The sequence below is a fragment of the Pagrus major genome, chromosome 8, assembly GCF_040436345.1.
Source record: "Pagrus major chromosome 8, Pma_NU_1.0".
Lineage (NCBI taxonomy): Eukaryota > Metazoa > Chordata > Actinopteri > Spariformes > Sparidae > Pagrus > Pagrus major.
The window spans coordinates 5360248-5375895 of record NC_133222.1 but is presented as its reverse complement, the minus strand read 5'-3'; the positions used below and the strand labels follow the sequence as shown (position 1 = coordinate 5375895).

Genomic DNA, 15648 nt, shown 5'->3' with positions numbered 1-15648 from the left:
ATGCTGATGTATCATGGAAAAACTGTTTGTTTTTTTTTCAGCAGCTGAGAGTGCACGTGCTGTGCATGTATGTGCGAGTGTATAATTCCTTTCGCCTACTGCCCACAGCAGCTGTCTGGTATTTTGAGGTTGGAGTGATTTTGCTGTCATGGAACAGGGGAACTCCCACAGGAGCTCTGTGGGGACTACATATCTGACTGTGGATGTAGTCCGATCCCAAGTGCTGATCCCTGTGGTCATCCTGGTAGATTGCTTTAAATAAACTTCCCCCTGCTAGAGAACCACAAACCTGATGAAATACCCTGTAGGTCTATTATCCACTTTGGTGACACCAATATGTAGGTCAAATAGGAGTCTGAGATGTGCACATTTGTTTTCAGCATTTAACTCGGAATGAACTCTCTGATATGACACGCTATTTTTCCGAATCAGAGTCCATGTTTTCTTTCTTGTAGCTACGGTCTGTGCCAGGATTTCACTCTCTCCAATGAAAAATCTTTATTCCTTATAGCTCACTACCCAGTAGCCCTAAAAACTTCCCCGTGGACTTTAGTCAAACAAACTATATGGAAAGTGTGTCTGAAGAACAGGACATCTGAGGATTCAGGTGGGTGGAGGATCCTGAACAGGAAGCCTTGCAGGGATCAAAAATGCCTCAGGGACACCAAAACATGCCAAATGGGACATAAACACAGGCGCAGACTCACATGCGTAAACAGACATGAAGTCAGGATTTGCATATAAACACGTCTGCTCTGCTTTAAAAAAAAAAGAAGAAAACTTTTAGGTTGCTCAATAGAAAGCATCTTTCATCAGCTGATTAGACACGATTATGAAACAAGCCAAGCTTAGAAATAGTGACTCAGCTGAAAACAACAGCAGTAGGTAAATCTGCCAGAGGGAACTCTCTTAACACACACAGCTGTGCTGCGCTCTGCCCAGCCCTTTGCCACACTCACCAACATTACAAATTGGAGGTATTATTTTACTGTGTGGTAATCGTTGAGGAGGACTCACACTGAGGGCAGAGGTTTGGTTAGGAGTCTTGGAGACGGTGTATGGTAAATACATTACCACAGTCAAGCGTGATTGACTCGAACGTGAGTCATGTATTCCAGCAGCAGTTCAAGCGGTCACCAAGGGTAAACAGGCAGAGACAATCTCAATCTCAGGGAGAACTCACCCTGAGTCACACTTCTAGCGATTAAAGAGAAGCTCTCGCACAAAAGGGGATGAGTGCCAAGGCTCAACAGCCCTATTAGGACTCCAACCGCCTTAGTTTACCTCCAGGAATGTGAGACCACATCCATCTGTTGCTGCTTCTATGTTTTAGAGCGCAAAAACAATCTCACTTTTATTTCACAAAAAGAACAACAGCAATGAGTAAAGAGGTGTATGAAGATCTCAGAGCCCTTTTTAATGGGACAATAAACCAACCAACACAAGTCAGTGCCTCAGCAAGAGCAGTAAAGACAAAGATTGTACAAACTTGTCAGTGCTGTTTGCTTTGCTGCGTCCGTAAAAGGCTGGATTTTACATCACTGTCTCTCTGTGGGTCTTCTTTTACAAGCCTTGCTGAATGCTGCCGTGCTCTTAAAGGATAGAGGGGAAGAGGGGATGGAGAGAGCGCTGATGCCGGCTTTTTGAGAACAAAGAACATAAACCAAGAGGCTGAGCCAAACATAGAGGCAGAGAGAAGAGTAGTGGAGGTAAAGCCTTTGCCAGTCTCTTACCGTAGGGCCAGGCTGTCCCATGGGGTAAGGAGATAAGGATGAAGAGGGAGATGAAGAGGAGCCAGCCCTCCTTGCCCGAGATAATGGTGTTGGTCCAGGGGATTGTGTTGGTGCCCCCGTGGGTTTGCCCCAGCTGCAGTCCCCGTCCCGCAGACAGCATGCTGCAGTCTGGAACTCTGTTTACTTTCTGAACTCAGCTGACATCACCTTCTCTCGGCCCTTCAGTCCTTCCCTCCCCCTCCCTCCATTTCTCTCTCTCTCTCTTTCTCTCTCCCTCAATTTCGTCCTCTCTCAGTTTCTCTCTCTCTCACTTCTCTTTGGCTTCAGGTTACAGACCAGCCTCGCAAGGAGTTCCACTTGCAGTGGTCTCCCAAAAACTCCCCTCGCTCCGCTCACAGGACGACGTCACTGCTCGTGAATGAACGCTCCAGTGTTTTGTGCTTAACTCATTATGGTGTCACACACACACACACACACACACACAATGAGGGGAAGCTCATAACAACCAGTTTATGTTCGACACTCTGTGCTTGCCACACTGTCAGAACCAATCATGCGGTGATCGATTTAATGTCTGCTTCACTGCTAATGTGTTTGTGTCTACAAAAATCTTGAGGTCAGCGTTATTCAAGTTCATACCTTGCTGAGCTTTAAAGCAGAAAAGCAGTGTGTGTTTAGCAACAGCATTCAGTCAGTCATCATAATGATACCAAAGGAAAATAGTCTGATATCTTACAGCAAAATACACTTAATGGCTTTCCTGCAGAGAGTTAGATGAGAAGATACCACTCTCACATCAGTACACTAAATACAAAGCTACAGACAGGAGACTAGTTCCTTCCAACACCGTAACAACAATAATTTGATGTTTTATGGAGGTTTATGCGCCAAACTATTTCTTGGATGGGAATAGGGATTTTCTTACCTTTGGACAGAGCCATGAGAGCTGTTTCTCCCTGTTCTTGGTCTTTATGCTAAACTTAACTGAACCGGTTCCAGCTCTTGCTACATCTTTAGTGTACAGACATTAAAGTGTTGTCAATCCTCTCACCTAGTTCTAACACTAAAGCACATAAGTGTATTTCCCCAAACTTTCAAATGATTCCCATTACAGATGTACACAAATATACATAAACAGAGTGAAATTACATAATCAAAGTTCTTATAACACTGATATGTGGTTGATGTTATTCTGCAGATTAACTGGCAGGGAAAATGAACTGAAGTAGTTTTCCCCTCGACTTCAACCTGTTTTCCAACTTGAAGAATTTAACAACAGAGAGGGAGCCAGAGAAAAGAAACAGTTGTTGTTTTTGATGATCTCTCTTGGGTGTGTTTTATTTGAGCTGGACACAGCCCTGAAATTAATTCAATTGTTGTTCTTCGCTCACTTGGACTCCAAGCTGCATGTTAGAGCTCACGGCGAATTTTGGATCAAACGACTCAGAGAAGGAGAATCAAATATCCCGAGCAGTTTCCTGAAACAGCAGGATTCAGACCATGGAAGGAACGCATGAGCCGTGTTCCAGTCTGTGTATGTGTTTGGTAGGGAAACTGAAAAAAAGAGTTTATGAAGAAAGTAGTGGAATAAAGACTGGGGGATAAACAGACAGAGAAGGCAGGAAAAAAAGGGAAAATCACGGAAGAAACAGAGGGGGGGAGAGGAAATATTGTCTGCCTCGCTGTGCTTTCTTCCCACCTTTCACCACCTCTCTACTGTTTGTCCAGATGCCTAATGGTTTATTATGTGAAACTCAAGGCTTCAGGTTAATGTGGACATTAGTTTTGTTTCCAGAGAGACCACAGCTGCAGTCTGTCAGAAGAATACAGAGTAGATCGTATATACTTTTTTTTTTTTACCTAAATAGTGGAAGTGTACAACTTTCCATATATTTTTAATCTGTAATAAATTGGGTTATTAAACTTTAAGAAGTAGGCTCATTTTCTCAACCCACAACGGGATACTTGCAGAGCTTTCACACCAAAACTGCAATATGCTGAACTGCAGAGCATCCAATGCAGTTCTGCCATTAACAGGAATTGCATTGGATAAGCAGGACAGCGATAATTTCATTGTAGAGAGGATAATAGGAACGCTAATGCATCTCGGAAGTTCCACTGTTATGTTATTTCACACTGCAGAGAAAAATCAAAGAGAGGTCAAGATACGAGTTTAGAAAATTAAAGGTACCTTATACATGTGTGGATGACACATGTATAAAGGCACACATAAAATTCCTCTAAGGTGTGTCAGTCATGTTTTTTGTTAAGTTTAGCTGCTGGACACAAGATGTCTCCTACTTCACTGTAAAGTCCTCCCCTTCAAGTTTCCACACCACACTTACGTATGTATGCTGACTACTGGGCCAGGATTGGCTTCCAAACTATTTGTGTTGCCTACAGACCGCCTCTTAAAATCAATTTTTTAATGAGCACAGATAAAATTTACACTTTCAGTAATGACTCAGAAAACAGCCTTCCTCTGTCAACTCTGCACTTACATCATTTTACACAGTGAAGCTCAAACATTTACTGTAGCGGGAAAAGGACATTTTTCACAGGAAGGGGACTTTAATAATGTTTTGGTTTACACTGTGTTGTGTTAGCTGGTTTGTAACATCACATGACGATTTTTCTTTTGCCCTCGACCTCGTGCGAACTATCGTTTCTTGCATGTTTTGTCTCAAACTGCAAAACATTGTTTTTCTGAAAAAAATTAAAATGACCAAAATTGGAGATACATGGTTTTTATCAACAAAATAAAGTCTGACAATTGATGCCGCAGAGTAGATTCATCACAAAACTCAGTAGTACAAGGATGTGCAGTTCTACATAGTGTCCTGTTGTTGATAACAAAGTTGTTATTAGTATCCGTTTTGCCCACTTGACTACACTCATCATTTTGGTCACCTCGCCAGAGCCCTGCTGAGACCTTCATTCATCATTACTGCAGAAGAGACATTCTCCTGAACGAGGAACATTTTCTCATGACCCAAAGATCATGCTCATCCTGGGCTGCATTATCAAAGCTTCCCAGTTGGCACCACAGTGACTGCGGTTGGTCAAAGAGAATGGGCCCCCTGCCCACAGCGCACAGTAAAATCTCATTACCAAGTACATGAAGGCAGGAATTACCTGGGAGTCATTACACTTAATGGCATCCATTGTTTACTACACATTTGTTACTGAGTGTTTTTCAGAGGCTATTTTAAAAAAGTAAGTGCAGTCCAACGTGTCTGATCCGTTCATTATTAATGGACTTAACTTGTTAGTGTAGCGTTTGAGGTCTCACGGGTTCAGACAAAATAAAAGGTGTCTCACTATGGAGCCATGTGGTTTTAATATGAAGGAATCTAATCATGGCATCACATTCATCGCATTTCTATGGTTACACAGCAGACACAGAGTAAACAGGAGCAACTTTTTTTTTCCCAACAGTTAACGGTCTCACTTTATCATGGCACGACCTGCCGTCTCCACTGGACGTGGCGGATGGAAACTAGGCCGTCTCCTTCACAGGTAAGATCGATGCCTGCAGCTGCTTTTTAGCAAAGCCCGTGACAACTGTTGCCAGGAGCACAGTGCCATGACGAGGTGCAGTTTAGTAACTTAATCACGCAGGCCAGCGTCAAACTGGTCTGCAAATATGCTCTCATTTATGTGCTGCACACTAAAGGGAACACCCTGCTTAAGAAGACAGCCTGTTTTTATGAACTCCTTCAAGGTTAGCTATTCTCTCTCTGTACAGCCACTGTGTTTATGCATGATTATCTGTCCCTAAAGATGAGCAGGGCCCTGTCTGACCTCACCAGTTTTTCTTCCTTTATTATACACATGCAGTTAAGGAGGAGGAGGAGACAAAAAGAGGTAAGATAGATGGTGAAAAAGATATGATATTCAGTGATACAACGTGAAAGAGAAAATTAGCCTCAATACACTGGAAGAAGAAATATATAGCACACATGTGAGTGTCCTTTAGGATATGTGCCTGGACTTAGTGACCCAGTTTACATGAAGCCCATTCCTCAACATGCTTATAATCCTCATTTTGACATTTTCATATATGCCTATAGGTATGTCATGCTAGATTAAGCTAGATACAGTGCCTCAAGAATTACATTTCACATTATCGCCGCTGCCCAACCACTTCCACATACTTCAAAGCATTTCTCAGTGCCTTAAACACACACTATGTTCAAGTAATCTAGCCAGAAACATCTAACAGAGTTTTGGCTCACATGTAAATTCTCCACTCAAAGTTGTTCCTGCCTGGCTCAGATTTACCTCAATATATAAGTCAGGTCAAACACATTAACAGGTCACTTTGTTACTTTGAAGACCTAAATCTGTCCTCCTGAGTCTCCGCCCAGGAAAGCTATGCAGCTATGGCTTGAAATGACAAAGACTTGGATTTCAAATCCCATTGCACCATGTTAATCCCACAGCAAAAGGTCCATCTGCAAAAGATCGCAGCTGCAGGGAACCACATAAAAGATTATCATAGCACCCACAAGGGCGTCTATAGATAGGATGATAAAGATACAGTGAGCATATCTGAGCGTACGTACATGCATGTGTGACCTGCTGAGCTCCACCCATATGAGATCCAACATGCAGTATGAACTCTTCCATATGTACCTCTAGGAACATGCAGTCGAGTCAGCCTCTTTAATGTAAACCTTCTGACAACCTGTAATCAGGAACCTTTAAGTGAAAAGGAGGGATTTTCTCTACATCAGAACATGACTGATCCGTACATGAAAAATATGTTTTAATAGGAAACAACTTTTTTTAATAGGAAGCAACGTTTTTTAATAGGAAACAACTTTTTTTTAATAGGAACCACCTTCATCCAAATGACAGCATGTGCAAAATATCCGCATACATCAGCTTTCTGTGCAAATCCACGCACAGCCAAACGCAAAAACAGCCAGCACTTGCAAACTTTGGAAAACATTTTTAGAGTTATTCTTTCTAGCTTTAACTGTTAAAATCAAGATCTAACAACTTGAACCCAGAGACCTTGGTTATTTATTTTGAATATTTTCCAATAAAATGAAGCCTCTACCCTTGAAAATAAATCGGAGACTGTCTACACTTCAACAAGGGCAAACCTTTCTTTCAATACTGTGAGTGGGATTTGTCTGAGAATAGTCTCACGCCATCATCCAGACAGCTCTCAAGATCATAAATCTTGTCGAGGCCATCAAAGTTTATAGAGAGACTGCAGGACTCCGGCTCTGGGGTCTAAAACAAGGTCTTATGAGTACAGAAACTCTGAAAATCAAATTGTTGAAGGGGGAAGAACGACTGGAGCTGGTCACAGTAGCACTGGAAGCTCCTTGAGTAATTGCCGATCAAGATCCCTGCTGGAAGACAGAATCACGCTGGGATAACAAAATATATCACTCTTATAATCGAAAGCTCAGAAGGACATGGAGGGAGACGGAGAGGGGAAAGTGCGGTATGCAGGAGGAATGAGGAGACTTTCCATCTGCTCTGGGACTCAGGAGGTCCCTGACATGAGACACAGTGTCCTTCAGACCTGCCACGCTTTTGTTTATGAGACAATTGCATTTCCTTCCCTTGATACGTGTTAATCTCAAAGTGACCCTTGTTGTGTTATTAGTACTGAAGAATAGCCACGCGGACAATGACCTAGACAACTGTCTCACACGAGAGTTTGTTTTGTGCACCATGGCAACTAGGTTTCTGTTTTGGTCATCCGCTTCCTGTCACCATTTGCGGTGGAACGCCAAGGCTGTGCCATTGTGGTGGAAATAATTTGGTCAGAGGGAGAAAAAGTCAGTCCGAGTGAGGTCAGTGTGAAAGACCAGAATTGGAGCCACTTAGTTACTTTAGGGTGGAAAACAGCCACCAAAAGCCCATTAACAGAAACCCAACATTTTACAGCATATCACCTCTGCGCTCTAATTCTCCTTCTCCTCTCCAACTTTGCTGCTTTGAGAGCAGTTTCTCCTTTCTGAACTCTGTTTTGTTATTCGTTTCTCTTGGTTATAGCTCTTGAGGAGTCTCCAGACGGGAGCTCAGTGATCTCAGCGTGTTCTCGGTGACATAAGTGTCGTTTTGTGTGAGGCATGGAACACTTGACAGGAAGAATTCACCGTTTTATAGAACAGAGCCACTTAATGAGGCTGAACGTGGCAAACAAACAGGAGAGAGAAGGTGCTCATAGTGCAGCGTGTTCAGATGTGGGGTGTGGAAGTGGAGCTGCACCCTCTCGATACTTGATCTGTTGTGTATTTATAGTCACATTAATTTTGGATTTAGTTTTATGGGAGGCTTTGTTGCTGCGCAGCCATAATAATAACAGTGGATTCAGGTTGGCATTCTTTTCAACCGTGTCGAGCATTAAGCCTGATCACGAAGTATGCCTCAGTGCAACTAAATGGGATGTGGTGGAAGGATAAAATGTTGCATATGCATTAGTTAATCAAATTGTTACTAAGTTGTTTTAAGTTTCTGAGCTACATCATGTAAATAAAACACCACAAAACTATCCGGGATAAGCTCAACGATAGTTATGAGAAACATAAACATAAATATTGGTGTCATTGTAACATTCACAGGAAAATTACACATGTGTTGACTTTCACTTTGTGCACTGACTTAGTCCATGTGGGAATATTCAGAGAATTACATTACCTGACTCGCAACAAAAGAACTTGTTTTTTTTTAGCTGTTTCAGGAGTTAAAATGATGACACTACCTACCCCCTTACTTCTGTTTGATGATATAAATCCAACTATAACTTAAAATGGTGGAAACGTGGGATATTGCTCTAACAAAGAGATCCTTTCTGTAATGTTGGCAGACGCTCAGAATAAGAATCTGAGCATTTCAAAACTTTTAGTGGACGTATACTTGACAGTTGAAGAGCCATTGCAGCCCGTGTGCAGCTGCCAGTTGAGGCGATCGACTAGACTGACTCCAAATGTTTTTGTACCTGTTGGTCATTTACACACCAAAATATGTAAACGCAGGGCCCAGGTTTAACAATAACAGATTTTCCCTTTAAATTAGAAACTTTAATACACTTTTACACACTGTTTTATGACTATCTCTGACCTGTAATCATTTAATTCTTTTTAATCTAATGCATTTTATTTCTGTTATGTATCATTATGTATAGCGCTTCTGATCAACAGCGTTGTGTTTAAGTGCCTAATAAATTCAGTCAGCATACTAAAAAAAGGATACTGTAATAGATACTAAAAGACAACACCCACCCCAGCCACAGTCTGTCCACCCTGCTGGCAAAAGATACATAAGTATCCGTTGACATACTGCCAGACTGTGGAGCAGATTCTTTCCTGATAAGACTCCTAAATTCATCCTCGGAGGTAAATTCAGTGTCGTTTTACAACCCCGTTGATGTAAAATGACAGATAAATGAACCTTTACCCTTTATTTTTACATTTTAAGTGTATAATATAAATATACAGTAGAATGCAAAAGGACAAATTCACTGTCGATGCCTTTCTTTTTCCTCTTTCTTGCTTCCTGTATTCCTTTGCATCAGTTTGTCCTGCCCTCTTTAGTCAGATTATAGTTCAAGGAAAAAAAGCACAAACAGCAGACTACAATAAACAACGAAAAGCACACTGTTCTTAAAGCCAAATTCTAAAAGAGGGACAATATGCACACAGCAGCCTCTTGTGGTTAAACATGGAAAAGCACAAATGTTTTGGGAAATGGGCAAAGGTCGTGACTGCACATGAAACCACTTAGCAATCAGGTATGTAAAGGCAGTCTCAGTAAATAGGAGGTTTAAGGCATGCAAGACCTCCTGGATTTATTTGTGGTGGAGTCATTCTTTGTGACACACATTTTCTTTTATTATGTACCAGCAGAGACCCTCCAAGCAACCCCTTTAGATATTACATTTTACAGCATGTCACACCACTCTGAAACTGCTAAATTTGGGATTCATTTCCACAGAAGAGACATTATGTGTGAAGACATTTTGCACAGCAGTATGTATGAATTCAGTGTAAATTAAAATCTATACATGTGAAAAAAAAACATACAGTTGTTCCATGTTATGTACAGTTGGTGACCCTGTTCTGAAATAGGCGCATACAGAGTTTCTGGATTTGTAACAGAATTTAAATTATTGAAGGCGAGAGGCGTTGGGTGTATGTGTTTTGTGTGTTTAAGAGACAGATATAGAAAGAACAAGCGAGGAATTAACATAAAATAACACCAGAAAATTAAACTAAACAAGAACAGAGAGAATGGAAGCTCTTTTGAATTGTTAAAAATGTCTGAAAAATTAAAATGCACTCCCACTATCAACATTGTGGCTCTGCTCTTGTAATTTTCGTGGCCATTTCACTACGTCCTCAAGATAAAGTTAATTTCAAAAACCCTTTTGATCCTCTTCACAGATTTCATTGCTCTCGATTTGAACTTTCAAGAGTAAAAGCCACGATGTTGAAAGGCCTGGCCTCAATTTGTAGAATGTCAAAGAGAGGATCACTTATCTCGGATTAATCATCAAGTTACATAAGAAAAAAATTGGTTCAAAAATCAAAACATGTTATTTCAAGATGCTTCAGACATTAATCAGAAAAAGCAGCATGATCTGAAGCAGCTGATAAATCCTTCTGATGGCTGAGGATGTTTGTGTCTGTAATAAATGTATCCTTACAGAACTGTTACATCATGCACTGCTCATACTGATGTCTAACCTCCTACAATGTAGGCAGCTGAATATAGAACACAACTCAGTTTGAAGCATCGACCGAGGTGTAACCGTGGAGAGATTTGCCTTTAGATGTATACCACCCTTCCGCCAGTGAGTCCGATGTTCATGTGAGAGTAAATTGCCACAGAGACTCTAAACATGACCCCTTTCATAAAGGCACGAATGTTCGCAGACTTTATCCTTCAAACTGAATCCCAAAGGTGAAATCTGGTGTAAGCTTAAAAATTCAAAAGTATGCATTTAAGTGAATGGGGGTGTTTATGAGAAGAGGTACAGTATGTTGTTGTTTATCCACTGTTTTTAACCCTTACTCCCTCTAGACTCTAGAGGGAGTCAGAGCCTACAAATCCATGAAATATCTTTCAAGAGAGAGACATGAGATGAATTTAGAGTGCCCTTTGAAGACTTATGTGGAGGGGTTGATATGTCTTTTTTCTACTGCAGGCGAGTCACAAAAACCTATACAAGGTAAAAAAACAAACCAAACCCCCCCCCCCCAAAAAAAAAAAAACAGCACCCTGTACTGCAGCACATCACTTTCTAGGATTTCATATAAGTACAGCCCATCATCCCTGCTTCCATCTGTTATGGAACATATTGATTTGCCATTCGGAGCAACAAAGTGAAATCAAAATGTCCATGGCGCGAATCTCAGCAGGAAAAGGAATATAAGTATTAGGCACCGGACTGGAACGGGCCACCATAACTAATCACTCTGATCTCATTTTATTATTTATATTCCCACAGCTGGGGTAGGGCTGGCTGTTTGATCAATCCTCCACTCCCTTCTTTTAACGGCAACGAGCCACTGCCACTACGTTAAATTATTCAATTGGGCCTGCTTTGTTGTTAATAGCAGTGATCATTCTTGCTTAAACGGCATAATGTATGTGCTGACAGCCAACAGTGATACAAACCTGTCCCAAGGGACACAAATCTATCAGTGGCGAGCGTCTACATGCCACATTAGAGATTCCAGGCACCAGTGAAGCATAGGCAAGTAAAACACACCCAACATCAAGGCCTATATGGAAAAGGCTCTTTCCACAAGGCCATGGCCATAAATGATCAAGCCTCTGCTCTCTAGCAGACTTCCAGTGAAATAAAGCCGATAGCAAATGGCCGGAGTGTTCCGCTCCGTCTCTGGGATTTTAAATGATTTAAAAGCCTATCTCATATACTTGTACTGATTTTAGGCTCAGACAGACGAGCAGGATGTTGATATTTATGCAGCACAGTTCAGAGAAAGGAACAAAGATTAAAAGATAAGAGGAGAGGGATTATTCCTGATTTAGATACGCTGTGCCAAGAACAGGCAAAGTTTTGCAGAACCAACACTTTGAATAAAGTTGCTCTATATCTAAATTAAGATATATAAGATATATCAAGATGCAGATGACTCAAACACTCTATATGACATGCTAATTTGAAAATTTGAGACTGAGCAAGTTAGGTTTTCTGTATTTTTCTTTTACTCGCAGTGGTTGCCTGGAGTTCTTTTCCATATGGCTCGTTTGTTTACCCTTCCCCCACCAGGGTGCTGTCAACACTACCAGCCTCATGAGTAGGAAAAGGTCAAAATGGCAACAGGTCATTCTTGTGTCCTGGAATCTGGCCTGTTCCTTCCGTTACCTCTCCAACAACGTTATTATGACTACTGCTGAGGAGCTGGAAAAAAGGGAGTGCAACTGGGTGGAAGAAACCACGGGGTTAGAATAACGGAAAGTTTTGTTGAATGTGCAAGGTGTTTTTTGTGTTAAAGCAGCTACAAGGAACTTTCTTTTTGTTTTGTTGATTCTGGCGCTTCCTGTGGACAGAAGCCATATGAGCACCACCGCCTCCAGTCATAAAAATCTTGATCTGGCCACCGCTTGCATTTGTTTTAGAAGCGAGTGAATGAAAGACACAACATATTCTTATATCATTTTTCTTTTTTAAACACAGCTTCTATGCTGGATTCATAGCAATGAGGTAAAGTATCTATTTGTGGCTATGTAAGATTAATTACTGTAATTTGACGATGGTGAAACAAAATTAACTTGTTAAGTAACGTTACCATTCATAAACCTTGGTTACATGAAATCTTATAATAATGGATTTGGTTGCTCGTTAATAGCTATTTTGTTGAGCTAAAGTTAGGTTATATTTATAATAATATGCCAACATTAAATGTTAAGTTATAAGCCAGTTAATCTGCTGCCTTCTGGCAATACAGGAGTATCCTCTGCCATACCACTGGACTAGAGCAGCTTCTTTCATCAGGCTGTGAGACTCCTCTGAAGAATCTGAACCAGAACCTGGATCAGTATTGAATTGAGACTATTTCATAACCAGTTAAAAGTTCCTTCTAGTACGTTTAAGATTTAATTTAAGGTATAGAACAAGATGAGAAAGAAGGCATACTTTATAAATCCCTCTCGTGGCGCTTTTTTTTTAATAAACTGTTTTAAATTTAACCAATGTACTATATATGGGTATTTCCTCCTATTATATGGTATTTCAGTATCAAAAGCTCTTTGACAACTGATAATTACAACTGCCTGAGCTGTCAAACTGAGTTCCTTGCTGCTGGCATGTTGCATTTTCAGCTTTTGTCCATCTAACATCCAAGCAAGATTCAAGACTTTGAAGTGTCACAGCCAAATGAAAGCACAGAGAAGAACATTGGTATTACAGTTTCTCATCAACTGGCATGTGATTACAGTATGCCCCGTCTGGAAAATAAGCAATTATACAGCACTGCGCAGGCCTGTTAATGTGAATTTAGACTGCAAATGTAGCAATATGAAATGTGGACCTTTTTTTCTTACCACTGGCTTTTTGATCTACAGAGCAAAATGCCTTCAAGCCAGTTCAGCCCCCTGGTTAACAAGACTGTTCGATAGCTTAGCATGATGCAGAAAGACATCCCGCTGACATGCACATCTGCATAGATCTGTTCAAAGAGTGTAACTGAATTCCCTTTACTCAGCTACTGCCATATGCTGGAAAGACTAAATGTTTTTCATTAGTGGTTGCTTAAACCAGCATGAAACGTAGAGAGGGTGGGGAGGAGCTGAGAAAGAAGATGCATTGCAAACCGCAGCACTCCTCCCTCACACATACAGAAGATTCATTTCAATGTGATATGATGAGAGCAAGCAGTTCACGCTGTTCGGCCATTAAACTTGAAGCTGCTAAATGTTTCGCTGAAACGTTAGGAGGACATTTAACCACCATCTCTAATCTTAACTGACCGTGTGACCCCACACAAGAGCCAGGACACAACCATATCACACGGTGCATTTCATCTGGACAAAAAAAAAAAATGCACACAGAGGGTTTGAATGTCATGACTTTCCTATTAATGATTAGATGTTCTTAAGCTCTGCCTTTAGCCAATTTAAAGGCAAGCCTTGCCACAAAGCACTGAGCACACTTGAGTCAATAAGCCAGTTAGCCGAAAGGAAAGTAAAAAGAATTCAATTCTTGACTTATTTAATAGGGGATTTGGCGTGGCAGGTCAAGGGGTGTAATCCAGGAGATTGGACACTGATTCTTTAATCAAGTGGCTCCACAGTACATCTCCTTCCTCTTCTCCCGATTTTGCTCTTGCAAGAGGGTCTCCCATGTGTAGCACTGAATTTCAATGGCTCACTCCTCTGCTGGTTCAAACCCCTCTCTTTTAAATGCTGCCGCATGGAAACCAGATGGAGATGGGGAGTACAGCACATCAATAAGCCAAGCCTCCTGGTTCCTCCAAGGCTGAGAGCCTAATTCCGCATTCATTAACAACAACTGGTTCATTAGCAAATAGCGACTGACCAGTCTTTGCTAAAAACCTTGAGCCTGCATATCAGGAAATTGGCAAAGGCAGGCTAATGAAACTGCAGTGAATGGTGGAAAAAAAAGGGAAGCAGTGTGGTGGCTGTGTGCCATGTTCAGGTCCCAGCGGTGCAGAGGATCTCTCAATGTAGCAATGGCTTCGGTTTGATTCTGCATAGGCTGCTTGTTTCTGCTTACTGCCTCTGAGACCTCGCTTTCTGTCCAGATAAAGCCAGGAGGGAGACTGCTGCTGCTTTTAAAAACTGCATCCTATAAACACTGTTGTGGAGAATTAAACTGCGTGACCTCTCACATTAAACACTAGTAAAATATGCCTGCAAAAGAAGCCAAGAAAGTACAGTTCAGTTTGTGCAATTTGTGCACTTTTCCAAAGTGTTATTTGAGATAAGAGCTGAGATAAGTGCTGACAAGATCGTGTCTCCGCCATCAGCAGTTAAAAGAAATGTCTTATCTGTCTCTGGAGTATTTATTGTAATGGTACATCCTCGGCTGCAAGTTTACCGCAGCCAGATTCTGGTGCTCTGAACAGAGAGAAGTGCATGCTGGGCTCCTTGAACAGATGGCAATATTCCCATTCCTGGATTCAAGGCAGGTATTGACAGTTCAGTGAGCATACCTTTTCACTACTTGAATGCTAAATCTAATCCGCCTTGTTATTATCTGCTCCACTCACTGTTTTTTTTTTTTAAAGAATGAACCTAAATGAGCACACACATGTCCAAAGAAACACAGAGATATCTTCATCATACAGAAACCAGGAGGCGATGAATTCATCCCCATAGATCTCCCCCACCCTGTCCCTGATTCCCTGAGCATGAGTAATTGTCAGGCCCTGTGAAATAATCGGAGCTTTCAACACTAATGGAAGCCCTGCACATTCATTATTCAGTCCAGGAAACAGAGTGCTGCAAAGTGTCAAGGGACCTATGAGTTATTGCTCAGCATGAACTAACCTTAGACTACAGGGGAAGTGACAGAGGCCTACTGCACTTTTTCCTCCTCTGTCCACTCGTTTCTTTTTGTCTCCTTGGCCTCTCTGTCCATCTGCTCGGAAACCACACGGAGAACCCGAGATTGTATCGCAGCTGTGGCGTGGTCAGACGGCCGGTGATGGGTGTGCTGTGTGGCTGCAGACAGAATGACAGACGGCCCGGGCTCTCTGGTGTCACTGCAGCGCTTGACCACGGACAGCCATCCCTGGTGGAGAAAGGCTTTTCCCTGTGTTACGGCCCTCCTGGGACCGCTGTGGGATTTACGAGGAAAGTGAAGGGAGGAATGCGGCAGGAGGGGGGGGGGGGCTCAGAGGTTGGCTGACCTGCAGATAACACATGGCAAGAAACAGATAGGTTTGATATGAGA

The 15648-nt window shown here is 41.7% G+C and overlaps 1 protein-coding gene across 2 annotated transcripts in view; it reads right to left on the bottom strand.

Annotated features, from left to right (window-relative positions):
• The window catches only part of pamr1b (peptidase domain containing associated with muscle regeneration 1b), a 37786-nt gene extending 22510 nt beyond the window's left edge, over positions 1-15276 (bottom strand). Inside the window, exon 1 of one of the 2 annotated variants that reach the window (XM_073471900.1) lies at positions 15243-15276. Coding sequence is in view for 1 of the 2 variants with exons in the window: in XM_073471899.1 (XP_073328000.1) it covers positions 1734-1893 (160 nt within the window). In the remaining variant the exon portion in view is untranslated. Of the gene's footprint in view, positions 1-1733; positions 1921-15242 lie in introns of those variants that run through there. The other variant, XM_073471899.1, reaches the window with a different exon arrangement.
• Between the last annotated feature and the right edge of the window lie 372 nt (positions 15277-15648).